This window comes from Marmota flaviventris, chromosome 17 (assembly GCF_047511675.1).
Source record: "Marmota flaviventris isolate mMarFla1 chromosome 17, mMarFla1.hap1, whole genome shotgun sequence".
NCBI classification, from domain to species: Eukaryota; Metazoa; Chordata; class Mammalia; order Rodentia; family Sciuridae; genus Marmota; species Marmota flaviventris.
Window position 1 is genome coordinate 36,822,465 of NC_092514.1, and position 27,710 is coordinate 36,850,174.

Consider the following 27,710-nt stretch of genomic DNA (forward strand, 5'->3'; position numbering starts at 1 on the left):
TTAAAAAAAAAAGATTAAATAGAGGGGCTGGGGTTGTGGCTCAGTGACAGAGCGCTTGCCTAGCATGTGTGAGGCACTGGGTTTGATCCTCAGCACCACATAAAAATAAATAAAATAAAGGCCCATTGACAACTAAATAAAAAATAATTTAAAAAGAAAGATTAAATGAAAAACAAAATTTTCTGCCAATTAAGGATTATACAATTGTTGGCTTACTTAGTTTGCCATTTAGTTTCTCAGCCTACAGAAAAATCCTTATAAACTAAGTCAGTGTTCCATTTTCCCAACTAATGGGACAGAAATCAGCTGCAAAGTCACAATGTCTCTTGGATTCCAACCACTCATCAAAACTGTCAGATCTAGGGGCTGGGGTTGTGGCTCAGTGGTAGAGTACTCGCCTCGCACACACAAGGTTCTGGGTTCGATCCTCAGCACCACATAAAAATAAATAAGTGAAATAAAGGTATTGTGTCCAACTATAACTACAAAATAAATATTTTTTTTTAAGTGTCAGATCTACAGAAGCAAAACTAAAATTCTTTTTCTTCCCTAGAATAGTTTTTTTTAAGTTCCCTGATAGTCAATCCTTAAAATGTCTTTTGGGGACTTCAAATAAAGTGAGTAGGGCCTTGCTCAGAAGCACCTAATTTAAAGGAAGAAAGGAGACAAAGCGTATTGACTTTTTTCCTACCTTTATTTATAAAGAACACAAGTCCTCCTGACACAGACACGAAAACACACACATCCCAAGGAGGAGTCTTACAAACAACAACAGAAACAACAGAGCTGGGGAGAACAGTGGGACCTTATTTTATACCAGTCTGCGTACCCCAGGCTCAGGAACCACTGGGAACATTGTCTCAATTAGGACATCTCACCTCAAAGACAGGAAGAGAGATCTTGATTGAGAGGACCCACCTACCCATAAGGCAGAAAGCTCCACATTCAATCTTCGGCATCATCAAACTGTCCCGTTTCAAAGACCATCTTGGAATAGTGGGGTATCAGTGGAGGTGGATGGTGCCAACTGGGGTCATAGATTATGTCTCCTTGTGGGGCACAGCATACCCAAGGTTTGATCTCTTGAGAAATGCTCCCCTGGATGTCATCAGCATCTGCAGACAGTTTCAAAAAACAGACTTAAGGGCTGGGTTGTGGTTCAGTGGTAGAGTGCTTGCCTAGCATGTATAAGGCACTGGGTTTGATCCTCAGCACCACATACAAATAAATAAATAAAATAAAGGTACTGTGTCCATCTACAGCTAATATTTAAAAAAAAAAAAAAAAAGATTAAACACTGAGCACGATGGTGCACACTTGTAACCCCAGAAACTCAGGAGGCTGAGGCCAGCCTCAGCAACTTAGCAAGGCCCTAAGCAACTTATGAGACCCTGTCTCACAATAAAAATCAAAAATAAAAGGGATTGGGGATGTGGCTCAGTGGTTCAATCCCCAGTACCAAAAGAAAATAATCCAGACTAAAGGAAAGAGGGAGGGTAAAAACAAATTTAAAAAAAAAATGCCTAGGGGGCAGACACTTGATTTGTTTTCTACAATAACACATAAGTGCAGACAGACACACACACACTGCACCCTTCTGAATAAGTGCACCCACGGTCATTCTGAACAATCCATGGTTGTGCTTCTCAAACAAGGTTCTAAGCAGTGGAGAGGAAGCAAGGGGGTGGGTATCACAGCTGCTCAATTCATACAAAGATTTCTAGAGAGGAACTTTTTTTTCCATGTGAAAATAAAGTGCTATATTATGGAGTCCACTGAAAAATTAGGGGGGTAGTTGATATAAAAAAGCAGCTGTCACAAAAATTTCAGACCTGTAACAAATCAGAGACAGAATTCTTACACATGGACTCCTCTTTTAAACTGTTAGCACCCCAGAAACTCCACACCTACCGTAAGGATTTCCTTGATCCGCTTTCAACTCCAAGTCCCAGTCCTCATTGAAAAGATCAGCCGTCTGCTCCTTGGGCTGACAGTGTGCTCCTTCTGACAGCTCCCAGGTATTCAGTTCCCCATCAGACTCCTCCTCTTCCACAGCAAAGCCTTCCTCTTCAGAATGTGTGCCTTCACCATGGGTAGGAATGTCATTAGGGATGCTCTGTGCTCCACTGGCTAAGAAATCCACAAAAGGAAAGTCTTAAAATTGACAAACCAGAGAAGACCTGCTCGTGAGCTTGAAAAATGTTTGGCAGACTTACTAAGAGGGTAGTAAAACAAGGGTACGGGGCTCTTTAGTCACCTGGGAACCTACAAAAATATTATTCTGTTTATATTTTTAGAAGCAGAGTCGATGTTTTGTCTTCAATAAGACCATCAATGTTCTGCAGTTGGTACAGGGGGCTGAGCACAGTTCACAGTAGCAGGTGGTGGACATGTCACCACACCAAAGTAACTCTGGCAAATGATACGCTTTCACAATACAAGCTTACATTGAATTTTGCTTTTCAATTCCTCCCCTCAGCCTCAAAGAGCATGGCAGGGGTGAATGCAGGTACAAGGGGCACTGGGAAAATGCAGGCAGAAAAGCAGAACGCATCCCAGCGGCAGCTGGTAGAGTGCTTGCCTTGTATGCACAAGGCCCTGGGTTCAATCTCTGGCATCAAAAAAAAAAAAAAAAAAAGACAGAAAGAAAGAAAGAAAATAAAGGTATTGTGTCCATTTACAACTAAATATATATGCAATAAATAAATAAAGAACAACTGCTAAAAGCAACAAGGTAATATTCACAATATGGCATCTGGAGCCAGACTGCCTGGGCTCAAATCTCATCTGCCAATTCCTAAATGTGTAACTGAGCCAAAATGTACTTAGCTGATTCCTCAATAACAGAGAATTATCATATGATCCAACAATTCCACACCTAAATATATACCCCAAAGGACTGAAAACAGGTTTTAAACAAAACAAGAATGTTCACAGCACCATGGTTCACAATCACCAAAAGGTATACAGCACCCCACATGTGCACCAACAGACGATGATACATGAATGTGGTATTATCCATGCGTGGAACTATTCTGCCATAAAGAGGACTGAGGTGCTGATACATGCTGCGACACGAACAAGCCTTGAAAATATTACGATGCGTTGACAGAAGCCAGACACCAAAAACCACACGTTCTGTAATTCCATTTATAGTTGACTCACATTTGCCTATCCATAATAGGTAAATTGATAGAGACAGAAAGTAGATTAATGCTTTGGGACTCAGAAAAGGGAAGAATAGAGACTGACTATTCAATGGCTACAGGATTTCCTTTTGGGGTGATGAAATGTTCTGGAACTAGACAATGGTAATGACTGTACAACACTGTCACTGTGCTAAATGTGAATATACATGTTATGAGCTCGATCTAGATCAGCAGCATTCACCAGAACTTTCTTCATTGATGGAAATGTTTTATTATCTGTGCTGCTCAATAGCACTACTCATATGTGACTACTATGCACGTGAAATGTGGCCAGTGTACATAAGGAACTGAATTTCTCATTTTATTTAACTTACCTTCACCGAGTATCAGTGGCCAGTGGACTATATTAGACAGGATAGTTTGGGATCCTCTCCCCACTCCTCAGAATACCCTAGGTGGTAGGTACTATTAGCCCCATTTTAAAGATGAAGAGAGGCTCAGTGACATATTTAAGGACATAGAACTTGAGAAGCTTCCCTCATGGAAGCTCTAGTAATAGCTTCCAAATGAGGACACTGCTGAAACACTGGGCAGAGAAGGCAACTCAATGGCCCACAGGACCGGCTAACAGGAAAGGCAAACAAGACACAAGGGACTGTCCTCTCTCCTTTGTTCCCTCTCTCCCGACATCCACCCGTCTCTGCTGTCTACTTGCCTAGTCGATCCATGGCTGCATCAGTCTCTCTCTCCTGATCAGGGTGGTCCACTGTGCCAAAGCCAGCCTGAGGAAGAAGAAATAATTACCAGGGACTTGGGTATCTGGACATGCCCAGTAGAAAGCCACTGCCTCCCAGCTCCAAAGTCACCCTCTAATACTCCCCACCTTGGTGCAGGGCTGGGACCTTCAACCCACATTTCTGCTTTGTCGTGGTACACTCAGCAGGGATGGCAAGAGAAGCACCTTGTTTCTCCCCTGGCAGTGGGAGTGCCAGCCCAAAGCAGCCACTGAATCCGGCTGCCAGTTTTGCCAGGTTTGCAGAGCCAGCCTCATCCCAAGACCTCTCCTTCAAGCTCAGGGACCCTAGCACCAGCTGAAGCAATGCCCCATGACCAAAGGCTGGCATTGCAGCTCTGCAAAGCCTATCCTCTAGGCCGGGTGGTGCACGCCTATAATCCCAGCGGGTTGGGAGGCTAAAGCAGGAGGATCACGGGTTCAAAGCCAACCTCAGCAAAAGCGAGGCACTAAGCAACTCAGTGAGACCCTGTCTCTAAATAAAATACAAAACAGGGCTGGGATGTGGCTCAGTGGTCGAGTGCCCCTGAGCTCAATCCCCAGTACCCACTCCCCAAAAAGCCTATCCTCTAAACTTATAAATTTTAATCTTCGACTTTATCCCTGTTCCCTCAGTCACAGGGTTGGCAGCTATTTCCTGCAGTTGCTGCTTCTGTGTGCACTTTTTACCTTTTACCTTTTCAAATACTTAAAATACTTCACATCTAGTTAACAATTCCTTCTATCGAACTCCTGTCTCCTCACGATTCCTCTACCACTGAGCTATATCCCCAGCACTTTTTTTAATTTTTTGAGACAGGGTCTTACTAAATTGCCAAGGCTGGCCTCGAAGTTCTGATCCTCCTGCCTTAGTCTCCCAAGTAGCTGAGACTACAAGCACGTACCACCACACCTGGCTTCCAAGACCGCTTTCTAATGAAACAAGAAATATTGGGCTGGGGATGTGGCTCAAGCGGTAGCAGGCTCGCCTGGCATGCGCGGGGCGCTGGGTTCAATCCTCAATACCACATAAAAATAAAAAATAAAGATATTGTGTCTACCTACAAACTAAAAAATAAATATTAAAAAAAAAAAGAAATGTTCACAACCTGTATAATTAGACTTGATTTCAATCCTAGCTCCACCATTCATTCAGAATATGACCCCCTAGAAATTGGGGGTCACTGTTCTGACCCTGCAGGGGGCTTACGATAATGACATAACATTTATACAAACACCTAGTATGTTGTAGAAATGTAACATTTCTTGAATTTAAATTCACCTTTTATCCTACACCCAAATTGCACTTGGCACTTGCCCCAACTAGCATTCACTACCTATGTCTGGGTTTAATAATTCAATTTCACCTCCTATGGTCAGTGACAACCACTGGTCACTGTTGATCAAGGAGTTGGACCTCTCACCTAAACCACTGCCATAGTCTCCTAACTACCTCTGAACCCACCCAGCTTGCTCAGCTTTACAGAGTTAATCACAATTACAACCTTCAACAGCCCTCCACTGCAGAGTGCAAGATCAGCCATGACATTCACACTCCCCCTCTCCTCCCCACCATGGACTTGTTGAACATAGTTCTCTACCTGCTCTGCGACCCAAGCTCCAACCATTTGTCCTGCACCTCCTCATTCCCAGGCCTTTGCAGGCACCACTATCCTCTCATCTTTGAGAGGAAATGCACATCTTTTCCTACTTTGTCTTGACAAAATTAAAATTAGTCTCATTCTATTCTGTAATGCAAAGTAATCTGCTGTATGTCTATGGCTATATTTTTCATATCTTTGGTTAAATACCACCTTTGATGCTTAGATAAGCATTCCATTCATCCACCCAATTAATATACGTTTGTATGTTCCAGGCACAATGTTAGTTGCTTGGGTAAAGAGCCCTAAAGAGAGGGTTCTACCCTCAAAAAGCAGGTGATAACTATAAGAATGGTCTTGGGGGAAAAAAACGGTGCTTTCTGGCGCGCACGTGAAAACAAGTTTCTGGAAAACCTGCGTCAAACGGGCCTTTGATTTCATTAAATAGAAAAAAAGAGTGCCCATGTGACATCATCAGGTGCTTAGGTTAGCTGAGCATGCCCACCAATGGACAGAGGTTCCCAAGGTAAAGCCCCTCTCCTCGTTGTCCTCACCAGATCCTGGCCCAGGCCCCCGGCGGCGGGCCCCAGCTCTCGTTCATCAGCATCACCTCCCATTTACCAAGTATGTGAAGGCTCCCCGAAGCCCACAGCCTTCCCAGCCCTGCGACGCGCCCACCCACGCCCTGGCGTTCCCCGCCCGGCAGCCAGTCCACCGGCTGTTTCCAGCCCTAGCGCGCGCCCAAACGGCGCTCAGCCTTCAGGAGCGCCCGAGGCGCTTCCCAGGCTCCGCTGTCGCCGCCCGGCACCGCCCCGCGAGCCCCGCAACTTCCCGCCCCGGGCCGCTGGCAGTAGCTGCGTCCGGTCCCGGCGGGGAGCTCACCTCCGGGCTGGGGGGAGCCTCCTGCGCGCTCTGCAGCTGGGGGCCCCGCGGCGGCCCAGCGGCCCCCAGAGCCTGGGACCCGGCCGCCTGAAGGTCCATGCCCGGCTGCCCGCGGCTCGGCGCCCGGGACGCGGCGCGGCCACGTGATGCGCCGGCCCGACTGCCAGCTCGAGGATACGCCGCAGAAGGGCCAATCAGCCACGGGTGTTCCCGACCGGGGCGGGACAGGGGTCACCAGGAAGCCAGGGGCGGGGCGGCGCAGGGGGCGGGGCCCGCCGCGGGGGTAGACACTGCCCACCTACCCCACGCGGAGCCAGAAACAGTCCAATCCCGGGTGCAGATTCTGGGAACAACTAGCCGGGATGGACTACTAGCTGGGTCCGACATGGCAAGTGTTATCCCTGCCCAACCATACTGGATGTATTTCAGCTTCAACACCTCCATTCCCGTTAGAACACGAAATTACCAGATAGGACATAAAGCCCAGCTGTCAAAACACTTAATGCTATTGATGGGCTGGGGATGCAGCTCAGTTGTGCAAGGCCCTAGGTTCAATCCCCAGTACCAAAAAAAAAAAAAAAAAAACCCACAACCTGCTAATGCCATTGAGGCTCACATTTCACTCCATATCCCTTCACAGGTCTCCCCTAGACTTCAGGCTAGAATTGTACTGTCACCTATCCATCCACAAATAAATAAGGCAATTCAGCAGCCCAGTAAGTCCTCACTTGGAGTTTAGTCAATAAAGCTAATCCATTATAAACCAGGATAGATGACCAAAACAACAAATTCCTACAATGTCTGGACACAGTAGAGGCCCGAAAACCCTAGACCGGCTCCTGTGACAGCAGAATCTGACAGGAAGTCCTATCTTTTAATGCCCAAAGTCTGGTAGTCTACAGTCTATTTCCCTTGAGCAAATAAGGTGGTATTCGGCAACGGGCAAAGCCTGACATCCCCCCTCCCAAAACCCAACTATACAGCAGCCTTCACTGGGACCCCCCACCACGCCCTGCCCCCCCCCCCCCCCAGCAATGACTAAATTCTAACAAATCAATGCAAGGAGTGATCACATTACCAGTCAACATGAAAATTGGATTCCTTGCTCACCTTTCTTTTTTTTTTTTTTTTTTTTCTGGTACTAGGGATTGAACTCAGGGGTGCTAAACCACTGAGCTAAGTCCCCCAGTGTTTTTTATTTTTTGAGAAATGGTCCCACTAGGTTGCCAAGGCGGGCCTCAATTTGCGATCCTCCTGCCTCAGCCTCCCAAGTCACTGGATCAGGCATGTGCCACCACACCCAGCTCAGTTACCAGGCAACATTATGACAGTCTTTGGGGACATTTGCCTTTCTTCATCTCCCTCAATATGTTTGTAAGTGACATAAAGCATTTGAAAAAACTTAAAATTGACACATAATATTCAATATTATTTTATATACTTTCCTATAGAAAAGGAAATGCAACTAATCAACACATGTTCTGTTCTGCTGACCCGTGAGTCTGCACAGGCTCTAGTCAGCAATGCTCAACAGCATCTTCTGCATGGTAGAAATTACTAAGCTCCTGAAATGTGGCCAGTATGGGGCTGGGGTTGTGGCTCTGTGGTAGAGTGCTCACCTAACACACATGAGGCACTGGGTTCGATCCTCAGCACCACATAAGAATGAAATAAAAATATTGTGTCCACCTACAACTGAAAAATAAATATATAAAAAAAGGAAAGACATGGCCAGTATGAATGAGAATCTGAATTACTTTGTCACACATGGCCACCACACCTACATACAACTCTAGGTGAACTAGCATTTTCATAACCTGCAACACTGAGAGCCATATACAAAGATGTTATGATCTCAGGGTAACCCAACTTCTTTTTTCCCTATCTTATAGGTTAGCATGTATCTCTCTTAAAATAAGGATGCCATGTAAAATTTAGAAAGTTAAACTTCCCAGGACTTGAGAAATAAATTTTTCTTAAAGGAAATGACAAGCAAACAACATGTAAGAGCACAAAAGCCCAAAATAAATATGTCCCAAAACACTCTAACAGGCATAGAAATTCAATATATACTAAAGGTAGTATCAGAAATCAGCAGAGAGAAAAATGGCCAAACAGCGCTGGAAAACTAGTTAAACGCATTTCTAAAACAACAGAACTGCACATAAAATTATTTGCAACAAAACAAAGGAAAGATTGGCATTCAACATATTAAAAAACTTATAAGTTAGGACTGGGGTTGTGACTCAGTGGAAGAGCGCTTGTCTAGTAAGTTCGAGGCACTGGGTTCGATTCTCAGCACCACATGTAAAAAAGTAAATAAAATAAAGGTCCGTGAACAACTAATAAAAATATTTCTTAAACTTATAAATTAGTTAGAAAAAGTAATTTAAAAATATTATGAAAGATGAGAAACACATTAACTTCATTAATCTCAGAAAAACTCATGTCAAAACTATCACTTTTCAAAATGGCAAAAATATAAATTATAATATCTAGTGCAAACAAGGACATTGCCACTTTCATACTGCTTGAAAGGAGCAAAATGGCAATACATATCAATATTCTCTACAATATATCCTTTGATCCAGAAATTCCACTCATACCAGAAATTCAGTCTCTTAAAGAAAACAATCCTAGATGTGAACAAAGAATGACAAAAATCTCTATCAGAAGCATTTATAAAATATATATAAAATGACAAGGTCCAACCAGAGGATTAATAAAATAAATCAGGGCTATTTTTATAATGGAATGTTACAAATTAATTAAAATGTTTTAAGGGTATTTAATGACATAGGATAATAATGTACTATTAAGTGAGACTGCACTGAATGCTTCTCCCAGTGATATCACAATGTTAAGTTAAATGATATAAATTCAAACAATTCTCTCCCCTGCTCCCAGAATGCCCTTTTCTGCCCAAAGCCGTCTTTCCAGGTCTCCCCAGTGAGATACTTCTCTGCCACTCTAATCCACTACCCTGCCCTTTGGTTGCCTCCCCAATACAAATACAAACAATTCTCTGCTTATCTATCCTTAGGACAGATAAAACACGTTTATAGTTTTTAACCTTCTTAAAGGACTTCCCCCTGCCCCACTCAAATTCCAGCACCTTCATCTCTGCTGCTCCAACCAGCTCTTTGGATATGCTTTTTTCCAACCCCTACCTCTATCCCCCACAGCCTTCCTTCTTTTGTGCAAATGATAAGCACTCAAATACTTCTGGAATGATCTAAAAATATAAATCCAATTCTGAAAAAGAAAATCAAATTACTAAATCCAACTTAAGCTGGATTACAGGAGGTTTTCAACTTCTCACTATCCTATTTCATCCATATTTCAAATGCGTATCACATATAGTTTCACAGTAAAGAGAGAACAGATAAAACCATGTGTCCTCTTTCATTTTAACTGGCTGCTAGGTCTAGATTTAAAGTATGTCTGCTTGACCTGAAATAATAAATACAATGCAGTGCAGGATTTCCATATATTTTGAAAAACATTTAAGAACTATGGTTGCCAGGCATCTTGGCACATGCTTGTAATCCCAGCTATTCAGCATCCTGGCTGAGGCAGTTGAATCACAAATTTGATGTCAGCCTGAGCAATTTGGTGAAATCCTGTCTCAATTTTTGTTTAAAAAGGGAGGGAAATGGGCTCAGAATGTGGCTCAATGGTAGAGTATCTCTCCCCCCCCAACCCCACCCAGTTCAATCCCCAGTACAGGAGGAAGGAGGAAAAAAAAAACTAGTAGATTTGGCCTCAACCAATAGTCATTCAAGAAGCAGTTCTTTTTCCTGAAACTAAAGATTAACACAACACAAAACATCTCAAAATCAATCAGCCATTTTATCTGTCACCTCAATTTACAGACTGATTCATAATACAAAAGTGTCCAGGAGGCTTGCAAGAGGATTTTACAAAGTTCGTTGTATTCTTCTCTTCACTAATGTCCAGCCTGATGCATAGCATGTTTGGCTACAAACAATTCTGCTGACTCTCCCTGCAACATCTTCATGGCTCGCCAATAGATCTGCCCACAATTCTCAGGTCTACCAAGTGGGTGATTCAATTCTTCTTTGATGTAGTCCATCCAAAGATCTTAAAAAGGAATGAAAAAAAAAAAAAAAAATACTGTAAACATAGTTAGACAACTAATAAGGCTTTTTAGGCAATTATTTAATATTGATTCAAAATTTCTAAGAAACTTAACTCCTGTTATTTCCCTAGAGCCCTATATGAAGCAATACTTCTCATGGCTTTTTTACATGAAGGTATAGGAAAAGGGTTTTCTGGTTAATAGAAAACCTTCCCATTAATCATGACAGCCTATGTTATTTAATCAACTAAAAATACTAAGATTTTTTAAAAGGGAAGATTTTGTTGAAGTCTCTTTCAAGGCAAGAGTAACCTCAATCAATTCACAAATAACCTTATTACTGTGCTTAAATAAAATTTGTTTGTGTTAGCAAAAAATGCTGCTTTCATCTATTTCACCACATATAGTCTATTGAAAACCAGCAGGAATTGTTGGTGAGATTGTAAATTAGTACAACCACTATGGAAATCAATATGAAGGTTCCTCAAATCACCATACGACCCAGCTACACCACTACCCGGTATTTATCCTAAAGAATTAAACTCAGCATACTACAGCAATACCTGCATAACCATGTTTATAGCAGCATAATCCACAAAAGCCGAACTATGAAACCAACTAGCCTAAGAGTCCATCAATAGACAAATGAATAAAGAAAATACACACACACACACAATGGAGTTTTACTCAGCCATAAAGAAAAATTAAATTATGTCATTTGCTGGAAAATGGATGGAACTAGAAACCATGAATTTAAGCAAAATAAGTCAAACTTAAGGTCAAGGGTCATGTTTTCCCTCATATGGGGAAGCTGGAGAGGAAAAAGAAAAAGAAAAGTAGGTGGAATCTCATGAAAATTGAAGTGAGATCAGTAGAAGAAAGGAAAGAGACTTGGGAAAGGAAGAAAAGAAAAAGGGAAATACTGGGGTATGATATTGGCCAAATTATACTGTCATATCATGTGCATATATGAATATGTAACAACAAATCGAACCATTAAAAAATGGGGGAAAACTTTAAAGCCCCATATTCTACATGACAAAACTATGCCCAGAAGTATGTTGGGCAATTCTTACAAGTGGGCAGTGTAGTTGACAGCCATGTTACCATCAGCTCTAACTCCCACACCTTTTTGTTCTTCTGACAAGTTATTTTTTTTTAACTTTAAAATTTTAAACAAATAGATATGTAAAAACTGTATATATTAATGGGGTAACAGAACATTTGATACATGCATACATTGTACAATGTTTAAATGAGGTTATACATATCTTCTCAAACATTTGTCATGTCTTTATGGTGAAAACTTTCAATATTGTTTCTTCTAGCTTTTTGAAATATGTGGTACATTACTATTATCTATAGTCACCCTACTGTGCAACAGCACATCAGAACTACTTGCTCCTATCAAACTGTAACTTAGTACCCATTGATCAATCTTGCCCTATCCTCCCTCCCCACTACTATGGCCTACTATGACTAATCACCTCCATTATGAACATATTCCTTACAAATAAGTATTCCTTACCCCTCCCCCCACCTTTTTTGTTCCTAGCACTGGGGGGTGAACCCAGGGGCATTTTATCCTTGAGCTATATCCCCAGCCCTCTTTTTTTTTTTCTTTTCTTTCTTCTTTTTTTTTTTAGAGACAGAGACTCACCAAGTAACAAGGCAATCCTCCTCCTCAACCTCCCAAGTGATTGGAATTACAGACATGCATCACTATACCCCACTAAATTTTTTTTTTTTTTTTTTTTTAAGAAAACCTAACCAAGCATATCTTTCTCTAACCCAGAGTTCTTAAGAGAAGAACTTATGGATTCTTGGAAACTTAAAATTTTAAGTAAAACTATGTGTCCAATAAGTTTTTGTACACAAGGCAAGGGAGAAGGCAGGGGAAGGAATCAAGTGCTATTCAAAGGCCATGATACAAAAAAGCTAAACACTGTTGTAACTTATTCACAGGTCACAGACTGCAGAAGCCAACACTTCTTCAGTTATGTGTCCATAACTGAAGTTTACTTACCAGAATCTACAGATCCAAACTCTCTCAAAGCTCTCTCATAATATTCTCTTAAGTTTGCCATCTTGCAGGATTCCTAACAAAAACAATCAGACAATTTTGCCACAAAAGCCTGGTTATAAAATCACAAGTTCATTTCAAACTTAGAGTTAACAACTACCATCTGTTAGATATTTGAAGGGGAAGGAGGGTCAGGGTATAAGACGAATCAGCCTAGTTGTCAACTTACCCAGAAAAAAGGCAAATGCACTACCCACCAGAGTGAAGTCAATGTCAATTCGTAAAAACACCTTGCTCTGGTGGCATGGAAAAAAGTCTAATAAATTTTCAGTAAGGGATTAAACAAAGGGGAATGAAGAGAAGGGAGTAGGATTGGGCATAGGAAAGACAATAGAATGAACCGGACATAACTGTCCTATGTTCATAAATGAATACATGACCAGTGTAACTCTACATCATGTACAACCATAAGAAGGGGAAGTTAGGGCTGGGGTTATTGCTCAGCAGTAGAGTGCACGCCTCACACGTGTGATCCTGGGTTCAATCCTCAGCACCACGTAAAAGATAAATGAATAAAATAAAGGTACTGTGTCCAACTACAACTAAAAAATAAATATTAAAAAAAAAAAAGAATGGGAAGTTATACTCCATGTATGTATGATATGTTAAAATATATTCTACTCGAGGCTTGGGTTGTGGCTCAGTGATAGAGCACTCGCCTAGTACATGGGTTCGATCCTCAGCACCACATAAAAATAAATAAAATAAAGGTATTGTGTCCAACAACAATTGAAAAAAATATATATATAGGGCTGGGGATGTGGCTCAAGCAGTAGCACGCTCGCCTGGCATGCGTGCGGCCCTGGTTCGATCCTCAGCACCACATACAAACAAAGATGTTGTGTCCGCCGATAACTAAAAAATAAATATTAAAAATTCTCTCTCTCTCTCTGTCTCTCTCTCTAAAATATATATATATATATATATATATATATATATATATATATATATATCATTCTACTGTCATATATAACTAAAAAGAACAAAAAAAAAATTAATGGGAAACATGAAAGGCTTCACAGGAAACATTTGAAAGGCTTGGGGGATGAGTAAGAGTAAAATAAAGAAACAAATTTATATGACCCTTGGCAAGTTTTGGGGGGTTTTTTAGTGTGGTTTTTTTTTGGGGGGGGGATGAGAATTTTTGAACCCAGGGGTGCTTTATCACTGAGTCAAATCCCTAGTCCTTTTTATTTTTTATTTTGAGATAGGGGCTCACTAAGTTGCTGAGACTGGCCTCAAATTTGTAATCCTCTTGCTTCAGCTGATTTCCCTGGTTGCCCAGCTTATAGGCATGTACCACCATACCTGGCTAACCTTCAACAAGTGTTTTAAACCCTCTGTCAATATTTTCTCACATGGAAAACAAGGTTTGTACTTCTTAGTGCAACTATAAGTATTAAAGTAATGATTAATGATGAGCCTAATGATAAGTATTAAAGTAATGATTAATGATGAACCGCTAATTTTAGACAATCAATAACTGCTAATTCTTCATCTATTTTTAAAAATACACCCCCTTTTGCTTTCTTTTCACAGTAGACTTGACATCTTCAGTTTAAAAATCCTTTTGTATAATAAAATAACTACTTCCTGAGCTGGGGAGTTACCTCAGGGGCACAGCACTTGTCTAGCATGTATAATTCCTGGGTTAGATTCCTAGCAGCACAGAAAAAAAAACCAAAATCTTCCTAATTCAAATCTCACTTCACTGAGATTGTATTATATTACAGGAAGTCAATTTAACCTCATATGCTTTAAAAAAAAAAAAAAAAAACAGAATCATACTTTGCTGAGGGTTCCTAATGGTCAAGGCACTATGCAAAGTCCTTTCTACGTAGTATCCCAATTAGGCCCTATAACTCTCATACAACTGAAAAAGGTATAAGGACCTTTTATAGATGAGGATGTGAGGCTTAGAACTAAGTGGTCTGCCCAAGGCACATGTTAATACAAAGTCTGGCTGTTTGATGATATTAAACTATCTCTAGTATTATAAGACTGTACATACTATAGAACATGAATAGACACTTGACTCAGACAACAATGGTCAAACTATGAAAAAAGGAGTTCAACCGCACTAGTAACTTTTTTTTGGGGGGTGGGGGGGTGCCAGGGATTGAACCTAGGGGAACTGAACCACATCCCTAGCCCTTATATTTTATTTAGAGTCAAGGTCTGGCTAAGTTGCTGAGGCTGGCTTTGAACTCTTGATCCTCCTGCCTCAGCCTCCCAAGTGGCTGGGATTATAGGCATGTGCCATCATGCCCAGGTAACTTTGAAAATGCAAATATAAAAAAACACCAAGTGAAGTACCAAAATAAAAGAGAAAAAGCAAAATTGGATACTTGGAGAAGCTAAAAGGAAACAAGGATGCAGTATATCTTATTATAAATAAGCCTATTTTTTTTTTTTGTAGTTTTAGATGAATAGAATGCTTTACTTGTTTATTTTTATGTGGTGCTGAGAATCGAACCCAGTGCCTCACACATGCTAGGCAAGCACTCTACCACTGAGCCACAACCCAGCCCAAGCCTAATTCTTTTGGAGAGCTATAATATGGCAATATAATAAAACCATACAAAATATGCCCCCAATCCAGAAATTTATATCAGTAATTTATGTAGAAAAAAGCTACATAAAGACAATCTCTGCAGCAGTGTTTTCAATATACAAAAAAAAAGAGATAAGAATCTATATATATAATGGAATAGATATGAAAATTACAGGTTTAAGAATTACATTAGAGCTGGGCACAGCATTACATGCCTATAATCCCAGCTGCTCAGGAGCCTCAGACAGGATTGCAAGTTCAAAGAAAGCCTCATCACCAGGGCACAGGTAGCACAAGCCTGTAATCCCAACAGTTCAGGAGGCTGAAGAGAGAGGATCACAAGTTTAGAACCAGCCTCAGCATCTTAGTGAGGCCCTAAGCAACTCAGTGAGACCCTGTCTCAAAATAAAATATAAAAAAGAACTGGGGATGTGACTCAGTGGTTAAGCACCCATGTGTTCAATACCCAGTAACAAAAGAAAAAAGGGGAAAAAAAAAGGATTACAACCATTAAAAATGTGATAAACATATAAAAACACAGGAATGTGTCTATAAAAGGAGATCTCTCATTTGACACCTAAGTCCAAAATATAACAGTACAAAACCAAGTGCATGTGAATTAAAATATTAAATAATAGTAGGCTATATTAATGTGATGGGATTACAGATACATTAGGATTTTTGTGAATTATTTTTAAATGCGACTCTCCTGTCCTTTCTCCTGGCTCACAAGTTCCATTTAAAAACACCAGGAATAGTAATTGAGTCTTCACTCTGTACCTCACCATCCACACTATGAAAGCAAAGCAGAAGCAGTCCCTCATCCAGAATGGTAGGTAAGGCTTCCTGTCAGAGGTGACGTCCAAGTTTTTTACTCTCCAAACAGGTACTTTCTTGATACCATTCCTACTAGCTCTATAGAAAATGGGTTGGACCAAGAAACCAGAAATATCTTTTCTTCCTCCACAGTACTGAGGATTGAATCCAGGAGTGCCCCACCACTGAGCTACATCATTTTTTATTTTGATACAGGGTCTCCCTAAAGTTGTCCAGGCTAGCCTCAAATTTGCAATCCCCCTGCCTCAGCCTCCCAAGTAGCTAGGACTACAAGTATGCACTACCACACCCAGTGGAACCAGAAATTTATACTATACCAGAAATTTATACTGTATTATAATAAGTTTTTAAAACAATGAGATGCTGCCATAGATTAGTAACTACTAGCCCATTTTCCCAGACAAGTCATGCTTAGAATACTTACTTGCTCCTTTTCAAACTGGATCATTTTCCTGAAAAAATCTACTGAAAATGGCCGGTTTTCCTGTAAACTAAAATAGAATGTAAAAATGTCATCTTCCACAGTGATAGGATGCCTTTTACTTCTTATAAATAAAAATAAATACCCAGGGCAGTGCCTCCAAAAGAGGGGGTTTAACAAAGACTTTGCTGTAATTCCATGCAAGGTCTAGACCCAGTGACTACTCTCAACCTTTAGTGACTTCCCCTTCACCACCAAAGTCTTTCCTACTCACTTTTCTTTCTGCTTTCCTCTTTCTCACATTTGGAGTCTAAAGTTTCCCCAACTATATCTTAAGATCTTTTTGGAGGCCAATAGTTCCATTTCTAAGACTACATCCTAAGGAAATAATTTCTCTTACGGACAAATACTACTGCCAAGGAAATGTTCATCAAGCAGTATTACCATGGCCAAAGAAATTATACCAAATCCACAGAGTGGTTTTTAATAAATGTTAATGAAGAATGTATACTGAAAGAGGAAAAGATGGAACACAAAACTATGATTATAGTTTAACCTCAACTACATAAGAAACAAATTCTAAAATATATTAACAGTGGTTTTTCTTTTGATGGGATTACAATGAATCACCTGTTGATTTTCTCTGCCAAAGAGGTTTAATTGCTTTTATTGTTCAAAAGCAGTAAAAGGAAGCATTACTTTTTTAAAAAATCCTTTCCCAGATACTATTTGTGATACATACAATTTGGCTATGATGGGCCATGGAGTAGAGAGAGTAGAAACGGCTATAAAAGTTTGTGAGTACCTTTTAAACACAGTTCTGGCCTTTTTGTTGCCACCAATTCGATATGCCCAATCCAAGTATTTATCCTTCAGAGTTACTGAGCTGGTACCTGTGATAGCTAAAATAGCTTTCTACAATGTAAAAGAAAAAAGAAACAAGTTGTATGAGGAAATTTATAGATAACAAAACAAATTTTCCCAGAACCACCCCAGGCTACTTAATGGGGCTTTAGGACATATGCTGATGAAAGAACCCTCCAACTAGTGAGCCCATTCCCCAAACCACAAGACTTAGAACATGGAACTACACCTTATAGATTGCTTCTGTGTCTTCATGGCTTTGGGCACCTTCACTCCACTCTGCCCATGAAATCCATAAGGGCAAACAAACCTACTCCCAATTAAAAAAAAAAAAAAAAAAGTTAGAAAATGATCGTTCAGCACTATGCTCTGAAAATTTATCACTATAAAGATGGGCTCCTCCTAAGACAATCAATATGCAAACTATGGATTCATTTCTGCCCAGCAGGAATTGGCATGTCAGAACATAGACAGCCTTCTAAGTAATCCAGAGCAATCCTCTCCTGCTAATTTTAGTTCCCTTCTGTTGGGGAATACTTCCTGTAGTTGCCATCATCAATCATCATTCAGTTACTTAAACCATTAACAGCAGACAGACAGCCCAACCCACAGCTACCCAGGCCATGGCTCTGCTGTCTAGGACCTACAACACAAGAACTAACTAATCAAGGCTGATTTTTCACTCACTTGCCAAAAGCAAACACAAATGAACAGGAAAATAGTGTTTTTCCCATTTTACCTTCTGGAGTACATTTTCCTCACTGATATAAAAAGATTTACTGTATAGTTTTAAGTTTTGATCTTTAAAGATTAGAAATATATTTTCAATTAAAAGTCAGGTCAATGTTCAGCTTTAGATGCAAGTGAGAATAATATTGTATCAAATTTATCACTTGTTCCAAGATATCTAAACAGAATAGAAAGTTTTATATAATATAGCCAATTTTCAAATAAGGGTTAGAAATAAGCTGTTGAAGCTGGGCATGGTGGCAGGTGCACACCTATAATCCCAAAAGTTCAGGAATTTGAGGCAGGAGGATGGTAAGTTCAAAACCAGCCTCAAAAACTCAGCAAGGCCCTAAGCAACTTAGGACCCTGTCTCCAAATAAAATTCAAAAGAGTGATGGGGATGTGCCCCTGGGTTCAATCCCCGGTATCAAACAAAAAAGAAAGAAAGAAATGAAATGAATTCTACTACTGATCCCTCAAACCATCACCACTTTACAATAAATGTCACTCTAGGGTCAGCTCTCAGCAAATATGTATTCAAAGGAGCTTTGGCTAAAGTCTTAACAGGTTTCCCAAACAGAATGAAACATGAAAGACCCAACTCACAGACCTGGGGTTTGAGGTGCACAAAGGCTTCTTCAACAAACATGGCTATGTCAGGACTCTTTGAGGCAATCAGCACCTGCAGCTTCATCTGCCACATTGTCACGGAGTCCTTGAACAATTCAATCCCAGCTTCTGCCACCTCCAGAGCTTCCGTAAAGAAGTCACGGGGCAGCAACAACTCAATCTAAGACAAAGTTAATTACTGAAAAGTTAATTACTGAAACATAAATAACATATGTAAATAGAGACAAAGACCTCATGTGAGACAATAATTTCAACAGCCTTTCCACTAAAATTTTTACCCTGGCTGCTGCATAGGCCCAAAGAGAACAATTTGGAATTCCTCTTCCTTTTCCTACTCCTATACATAAAGACAATCAAGAAAAACAGGAACAGGGGTTGTAGCTCAGTGGTAGAGCGCCTGCCTGGCATGTGTGAGGTACTGAGTTCAATTCTTAGCACTGCATATAAATAAATAAAGGTCCATCAACAACTTAAAAAATATTAAAAAAAAAAAAAAAACAGGGACAAAAGCTGGTGTGCAGGAGCATATTCTTATAATCCCAGCTACTAGGATGGGTGAGTCAGAAGGATCACAAGTTTGAGGCCAGCCTGGGCAACTTAGCAAGACCCTATCTCAAAATAAAAAATTAAAAACGGCTGAGGTTTAGCTCAGTTGTAGAGCACCCCTGGGTTCAAACCCCAGTACACACACACACACACACACACACACACACACACACATACAAACACAAATTGGGCCATCATGACTTAATTCCAAAGACTTATCAAATATACTCAGGGGGCCGCTGGGGGACTGGATGTACTTCAGTGGTATAACTCCCTAGCATGGCATGGGGCAGGGATTTAGACTGGTGCTCACACCCACCAGAATATAAGTCAATAAAGATAAAATAAGTATTTGGGGCACAGTAATTAAATAGATGTATTCAATCAAATGGAGTTGGATACATTACATTACAATTTTTCTAAAACGTAATTTAGCACTGTGTAACAAGTCATAGAAGTTTTCATCTTTTTAAAAGTTTTGAACTTTAACAAATATGGCCTGACAAAAAAAAGAAGGAAACCTTATCTGTTCAAAGGTTTATATCCACACTAGTTGGCTATATTTTTGTTTTTGTAGTACCATAGATTGAAAGCAGGGGCGCTCTACCACTGCACTATATTCCTAGCACTTACTTATTTTGAGACACGGTCTCACTAAACTGCCCAGGCTGGCCTCAAATTTGTGATCGTCTTGTCTCATTGTCCCAAGTAGCTGAGATTATAGGTATATACTACTGCACCCTAGCGTCCACAGTTTTAATAGAGGAAAAAAACTGCTAAGTGCAGTGGCACACACCTGTAATCCCAGCAGCTCAGGATGCTCAGGTAGGAGGATCACAGGTTCAAAACCAGCCTCAGCAACTTAGCAAGGCCCTGTCTCAAAATAAAATATAAGAAAAGGGCTGGGGATGTGGCTCAGAGGTTCAATGCCCCAGGATCAATCCCAGATACCAAAAAAAGAGAGAGAAAAAAAAAAAAAACCCTAAAACAATTCCAATTTTACAGAAGTGTGAAAAAGTGAGTAAATGGCAATATATAAACAGTTCACCCATATTATATGCTAGATTTAATTTATACTCCTACTGCCTACAGAGAGACTTCCTAAAAAGACAGCCTACCAAAAGAGACAGTTTGACATGTGCCATGACAAAAAGAATCACCTGCTACACGAGTACAAACCAGAAACACCAACTAGAGCTTTGGCAATTACCAGAGAGGACTCAGAAAAGGAGCATTTAAGCCAAGACTTAAAACAGAAATACGTACTAACCAAATGAACACAAGACCTCCAGAAAAAGAGAAGGCTTTCCCAACTAGCAAGAGGCCAGAGATGGCTCAGATAAAAGGAAATCCAAGTTCAGTATGACTGGAGGGTAGGACACACACCAAAGGATTGGAAGATGAGTCTGGAAATACTGGCAGGGGCCAAGTTAAAGAGTAGAGATTCTGTGGAGAACAATCTGGAAAAAGGATGGGTGTAGAATTAGCTGGGCATTTAACTTTTATGGCAGTATGCTAAGGGATTCTCTTTAAAAGTAAGGTCATCAATGATGGCTGAGGTGGTAGTCTTAGGAAAGGCAACTTCAGAGATTTGAGTATTGTAAGAATGTTTGAAATAGCCAGAGTTGTAAACAACATAAGAAAGATGATAACAGAAGAACAGGACTGCCAAGGTAATATTCAAAGACCACTTGAATTTATGCATTGTGAATGACTTTCCAACACTTAATAACTCCAGCCCTGGGATTTTCCTGAGTAGTTGCCTTAAAAGGAGAAGAGTATCTCAGCCTTGGAATAATATAACAGGTTATACTACCTAGTATCTTGAGGGAAATATTAATGCAAAAATAATAGAACACAATACAAAATAGAACACAATACAAAATAGAAAAAACATTCATTACAATTACATAAAAATAATATTGATCAAAAGGGGCAAGCTAGGTGTGTTGGCACACTCCTTTAATCCCAGTGGCTTGGGAAGCTGAGGCAGGAGGATCGTGAATTCAAAGCCAGTCTCAGCAAAGTAAGCAACTCAGTGAGACCCGGTCTCTAAATAAAATACAAAATAGGACTGGGGATGTGACTCAGTGGTTAAGTGGCCCTGAGTTCAATCCTTGGTATGCTGCCCCATCCCCTGCCAAAAAAAAAAAAAAGAGGCAGAAGTCATATAAATAAAAAACTCAATAAATATAAAAATTTTTGTTTTCCCCCCCGCTGAACAGTTATATTAACACATTCACTACTTTATGCAATGCTCTCAACGACTTTGTGAGGTGGCAAAAACAAAGATGACTATTTTAAAACCAAATAAACTCAGCAAAGTTAAGTGGTTTTTCTAAGTCATCAGTAAAACCTGATCTAAAACTATATATTTCCACAGTATAGTATTCTGGACTTTCTTTACCCTCAACTCAAAGTATAGAGGGTTAATGTGCCTCTTACTAGAATGTCGGCTTTTGAAATACAGGAACATATTTCATTGCTTTAATGGTTACTCTGGGCCAGGAAAAAAATGTTCATTAAAAGATGGATGAATGGGGTTGGGGTGAGGTTCAGAGGAAGAGCACCTGCCTAGCATGCACAAGGCCCTGGATTTGATCACCAGCATCACAAATAAATAAAGGATGGGTGAATAAACAAACTCAGACTCTCTGTTCAAGTACTTTCCACTGTATAATACCTTCCCCTTCACAGATTTCAATTTTGGTGTATACCAAATACAACCACACGTAAATACCATCTTCCAAATGGCCACAGTTGTGTAAGATAGATTAGTCCATACATACAAAACACACTGACAACAGCACAAAACAACAAAAATAAAGTATATGTAACTGACAGTGAATGTGCTCTCAATGTTCTTACCCACTGCTTGTACTGGGATTCTGAAAGGAGCTTGAGTTCGTGTGCCTTCCTGAATGAAATCATGGTTCTTTCCAGTCTCTAAAATCAGAAAAATTCCTCAGTTTATTACCAAGATCTCATCAGAGGCCTCTGTCCACTGATATAAACAAAAACAATTTTGCATATTTCTAACAATTCAGAGAAAGGACTGGTTGCTCCTGCATTATGGTGTCACTCATCATTAGAGGAGGTTATCACTTGTATGGGGCACAGCCCAGTAAGAAGAGGGCCCCTCCTACCCTTGTGTACAGTATAAGGGCAAACCAAATCAGACCTTGAAAATGACAGGCCACCCTCCTGGCTGTCAGGAGAAAGTGGTTAAGCTTGAAGTTCCAAAAGCTGGCCCAGACCCTCCCGCAAAATGCTGTGCTTCTGTTCTTCTTTTAGAAGATAGGCACTTTCTAATCAGTCACTGTAACCATGAAATACAAGCCCTTACCTTCCCTCTGAGGAACTCACTACTCGTCTTCTTAGAAAATCTTTCCAAGCAAAAATTGATGTAACATTTCCACATGCCCTCTGGGAAAAAAAATCACATTACATTGATAAGATCACCAATTCTCTTAGTTCAATAATCATCACATGTGTTTTCTTCAAAGGGAAAAAGCCTCTGAAGAAAAGTTTTAACTAGCTTAATGGAAAATTATTCGGGAGCTGAGGTTGTGGCTCAGTGGCAGAGCGCTTGCCTGGCACACGTGAGGCACTAGGCTCAATCCTCAGCACCACACAAAAATAAATAAATAAAATAAAGGTATTATGTCCATCTACAACTAAAAAAATATTGGGAAAAAAAAAGTTATTCGAATTACAGCCAAACATTTCAAATACTGGGGGAAAGCATCTGAGTAATAATAGAAACATAAAATTCAAAATCAAAAGCTTTATCCAGGTTTTAGATCCTCACCAATTTTATTCTCCAATATTATAAAAGAAGTTAAATCTCTAGCAAAAGATAACTAAAGAATCTTCTGAATTATCATTTCCTAAGTATCAACTCCTCCAAACAAATGAACATAAAGACCGCAAAGATAGAGGAAGTATACAAAAGCTCCAACTTCCACCATCAGAGAAAGAACAAGCTGGAAAGCCAGGCACATTGCAAACTGTACTATAAAGAGATTTCCAGTGCCAATTTTGGTAATGGGAAGGGGAGTGTCTGCTCATACTTGGATACTGTTACTTCTACACGACATGGCGGTTTAAAGAAGTTTACCTGTAGGCAGAGTCTTCACTGCCTCTTCATATACAGCACAGCACCTCTCCTCCCTCCGGCCCACCTCCGCTGCTCTGACTTGTTTTGTCAGAGGCTGCTCATCTCCTGGTTGTGACTGGATCTCTAATTCTCGGCGTGCCACATAATCCCAAGTGAGAGGGTCATCTGTGTGCATAGCCTGAAGGCTGAAAAATACAGTTTATTGGCATTTGTTCCACAAAAAGGAACTCGGAATTCCCAAACAGACAGTTCCACATGGTCTAAAAATGTACACAAGACACCTTTATAACTGCAGTACCTTAAGAGCCAGAGTACCTTCACTCACTATATAATCAGTGGAACAAAGCTGTCACAGATTTATTGTCTCATAATATTTCAGACATCACTGACAAATGTTAACATTCAAGTTAACTCATAAAGTCAAATCAGCAGTTATCTGCAACCACACAAGCCTCCAAGAGCTCTTGACAGCTTTATATCCTAACTCTGGATTTCCTGTTATTATAATGGAGGCAGAGAAAAAGCACAACCTAATCCTCTACCAAAACTCTACAGATCTAAAGGACAAACTGATCCACATTTCATCTTATACCCTAGAAAAGCACAGGGTGCTACCTAAGAATGGAAGTACATATAAAGTAGGCACAAATAAAAAATTCTTAGACAATATAATCAGGCATTGAAGAATAAAATTACTTGCAACATTCCAGTAAGAACAGTTATGAATACAACTCTTGTTTTATGAACAAAAGACATGCCAGGACAACAGAACACAGGTTTTCTTGTTTTTCTTTTGGTACTAAGGATTGAACCCAGGGACTCACACAGTCTAACTCTACCACTGAGCTACAACCCCAGCTAGCCTCAAACTTATGATGCTCCTGCCTCAGGCTCCTGACCAGGTTGACTTACAGGAATGTGCCACATGCCAGCAGGATATAGGATTTTTATATAAGCCTTAGGATATATTTGTTATTGAATATAGACAAATTATTTCCAAAAGGAAGTCAATAAATAAGGTCAAAGAATTCTCTAAAAACATACTCTTTGAATATGTAAAGCATACACATTTTTCTTAAAACTTAACCTTTCTATAAAGTCAATAATAAAAGAAAAAAAAAAAAACTTAGCCTTTCTTCCAAGGATCTAGTATTGTATCTTTTTCCTCCCTTACAAACAACCAACCTCAAATTTTTATCATATGATCAGAAATAGATATAATTCACCTTTCTACCATTTTACTTACTCATCATAAATTTCTTTTTGTAGATCTTTGGCAAAATCAAACAGCTGTGCAATTGAGAGAAGTGACACATGAAATTCTGCACCTAAAATTTAAAAAGCAGGGGAGGAGAAATTCTTCACAAAGGGCACTCTACCACAGAGCTACACTCCCATTCCCTTTTTTTTTTTTCCTCCTTGAGACAGGGTCTCACCAAGTTGCTGGGGCTGGTCCCAAACTTGCACCTGAATACTAGTTCTTTTTTTTTTTTTTTTGGGGGGGGGGGCGGGGTGTGGCAGGGTAGATAGAGGTCTGGGGATTGAATCCAGGGACTCACACATGCTAAACACCTCTACTGCAGACTTACACACCCCTCCAACTGAAGGAAGCTTATTTTGGTTGTGGATTTTCTTTTTTTTTTTTTTTTTCTTTTTGAGAATGAGAAAAAAAATGGGCTGGGGGAGATCCTATAGTCCCCATAAACAAGCAAAGCCATTATTAATATTATGGGATATTCATAAGCACTTCTAACTTTCATTCTAAACTTGAGGGCATAAGGAAACAAACTAAGTTCTCTACTTCTTTTCAATATCTAAATAAGTTAAGTATTTGAAAAATAGTTCCTGAAGCCAGGCACAGTTGTACATGCCTGTAATCCCAGTGGCTAGGGAGGCTGAGGCAGGAGGATCACGAGTTCAAAGCCAGCCTCAACAAAAGCAAGGCACTAAGCAACTCAGCAAGACCCTGTCTCTAAATAAAATACAAAATAGGGCTGGGGATGAGGCTCAGTGATTTAGTGGCCCTGACTTCAATCCCTGGTACCCCAACAACAACATCAAAAAAAAAACACTTCCTAAAAAATGTCCAATTATAGTCTAGAAGAAATAAGCATTATCAAAAAGATACAGGACTCTGGGCTGGAGTTGTAGTTCAGTGGTAGAGTGCTTGCCTGGAATGTGTGAGGCCCTAAGTTTACCCCTCAGCACTGCATATAAATAAATAAATAAAAGATCCATCCATTGACAAAAAAGTATTTAAAAAATAAAAGATACAGGACATTATCCCTACAATCAGAGTTTTATACATATTACAGCTGAAATTTTCAAAATTAGCTAACAAAATTAGCTCAATATGAGAATGCTCCACTTTCCTACCACAAATAAATGTTCAAAAGACACCTACCATTTTTTAATATTTATTTTTTAGCTGTAGTTGAACACAATACCTTTATTTATTTATTTTTATGTGGTGCTGAGGACCAAACCTAGGGCCTCACATGCCATAGGCAAGCACTCTACCATTTTGCCACAACCCCAGCACCAAAAGACACCTACCTTTAATCTTGCTTATAGAATTTTTGTAGATGATCCGAGCCAACTCGCCATTAAGGATTTCTTCAGAATGATCAAAACTCCCCTATAAAGTGTTACATTAAGCACAATAAGTAGGGTCAGAAAATGTAAAAAAAAAAAAAAAAAAAAAGCACTAGGATGAAAATTAACAGTCTTGGACTGCCACTACCTTTACAAGTCATGTCTCTGTGTGTCTGTCTGTCCCCGCTCCCCTATTCTCAACCAATTCCCTCTCTTGTAAAATGGGAAACTGAAACAAGATCACACTCATCTTCCAGCTCTGTTCTCTCAGGATCCTGGAGTGGTAGGAAGATCACACAATTTAAGGCCTCAATCTCTATTTTTAACAAGTCAAGTTGTACAAGATCTAATTATCCTTCTGTTTTAAGATTTTATTTGGATAAAAAAAGTTCTGAGTTGGAAACCACAATAACAGACAAAAGCGAAGTTCCTTTTTTAGCTCTAACATTCTAAATCTTCTTTAAGATATTCTATCATGTTAAAAAATCACATAAAAAGTAAAAGAAATAGGCATAGGGGCTGGGGTTGTAGATTACTGGGGGAGTGCTTTTGCCTGGCATGTGTGTCACACTGGGTTCAATTCTCAGCATCACATATAAACAAATAAATAAAATAAAGGTCCATCAATAACTAAAAAACATATTTTTAAAAAAAGAAGTGGATTTCTGTATATCAGTGACAAATCCTCTGAGAAGGAAATGAGGAAACTGCCCCATTCACAATATCCTCAAGAAAAATAAGATACTTGGGAATCAACTTAACAAAAGAGGTGAAGGATCTATACAATGAAAACTATAGTACCCTAAAGAGAAAAATCAAAGAAGACCATAGAATATGGAAAGATCTACCTTGTTCATGGATAGGCAGAATTAATATTATTAAAATGACCATACTACCAAAAGCACTATACAGGTTCAATGTAATTCCGATGAAAATCCCAATGGCATTCCTCATAGAAATAGAAAAAACAATCATAAAATTCATCTGGAAATACCCAGAATAGGTAAAGCAATTCTAAGCAGGAAGAGTGAAACAGGTGATACCGCTATACCAGACCTTAAACTATACTACAGAGAAATAGTAACAAAAATAGCATGGTACTGGCACCAAAACAGGCTGGTAGACCTATGGTACAGAATAGAAGACACAGAGAGTAACCCACAAAATCACAACTATCTTATATTAGACAAAGGTGCCAAAAGCATGCGCTGGAGAAAGGATAGCATCTTCAACAAATGGTGCTGGGAAAACTGGAAATCCATATGCAACAAAATGAAATTGAATCCCTATCTCTCAACATGCATAAAAGTTAACTCAAAATGGATCAAGGATCTAGGAATTAAACCAGAGACTCTGTGTCTAATAGAAGAAAAAGTAGGTCCTGATCTTTATCACGTGGGACTAGGCCCCAACTTCCTTAATAAGACTCCTATAGCGCAAGAATTAAAACCAAGAATCAACAAATGGGATGGATTCAAACTAAAAAGTTTTTTTCTCAGCAAAAAAATAATCTGTGAGGTGAAAAGGGAGCTTACATCCTGGGAGCAAATTTTTACCCCTCACACATCAGATAGAGCACTATCTCTAGGGTATAAAGAACTCAACAAGCTGAGCAACCCAAAACAAATAATCCAATCAATAAATGGGCCAAGGACCTGAACAGACACTTCTAAGAGGTGGTATATACGTGTATTAAGAATTGTAATGCAAAAACAAAGAAGAAGAAGTAGGCATGGTGGCACATGACTGTACTTATTGATTGATATACAATCACAATCAATAAATATATGAAAAAATGCTCATCATCTCTAGCACAGAGAAATGC

General features: G+C 39.7%; 2 protein-coding genes across 2 annotated transcripts in view; both read right to left on the minus strand.

Moving 5' to 3' along the window:
• Positions 1–675: 675 nt before the first annotated feature.
• Positions 676–6,549, minus strand: Coprs (coordinator of PRMT5 and differentiation stimulator). Its single transcript, XM_027924179.2, has 4 exons — positions 6,405–6,549; positions 3,865–3,931; positions 1,912–2,130; positions 676–1,115 (listed from the first exon to the last, which is right to left on the minus strand). Exons 1-4 carry the CDS (start codon positions 6,501–6,503, stop codon positions 946–948), a joined length of 555 nt encoding a protein of 184 aa, XP_027779980.1. The 5' UTR covers positions 6,504–6,549; the 3' UTR covers positions 676–945.
• Positions 6,550–10,237: 3,688 nt separating this feature from the next.
• Utp6 (UTP6 small subunit processome component) overlaps positions 10,238–27,710 on the minus strand; it is a 34,086-nt gene continuing 16,613 nt past the window's right edge. Inside the window, exons 9-19 of the mRNA XM_027924190.2 lie at positions 25,847–25,928; positions 24,537–24,618; positions 23,291–23,475; positions 22,517–22,596; positions 22,039–22,116; positions 18,605–18,784; positions 17,495–17,575; positions 17,207–17,316; positions 16,405–16,471; positions 12,533–12,605; positions 10,238–10,508 (exon numbers count right to left, since the gene is read on the minus strand). Of these exons, the coding sequence (XP_027779991.1) occupies positions 10,354–10,508; positions 12,533–12,605; positions 16,405–16,471; positions 17,207–17,316; positions 17,495–17,575; positions 18,605–18,784; positions 22,039–22,116; positions 22,517–22,596; positions 23,291–23,475; positions 24,537–24,618; positions 25,847–25,928 (1,173 nt within the window). The 3' untranslated portion in view covers positions 10,238–10,353. The remainder of the gene's footprint in view (positions 10,509–12,532; positions 12,606–16,404; positions 16,472–17,206; positions 17,317–17,494; positions 17,576–18,604; positions 18,785–22,038; positions 22,117–22,516; positions 22,597–23,290; positions 23,476–24,536; positions 24,619–25,846; positions 25,929–27,710) is intronic.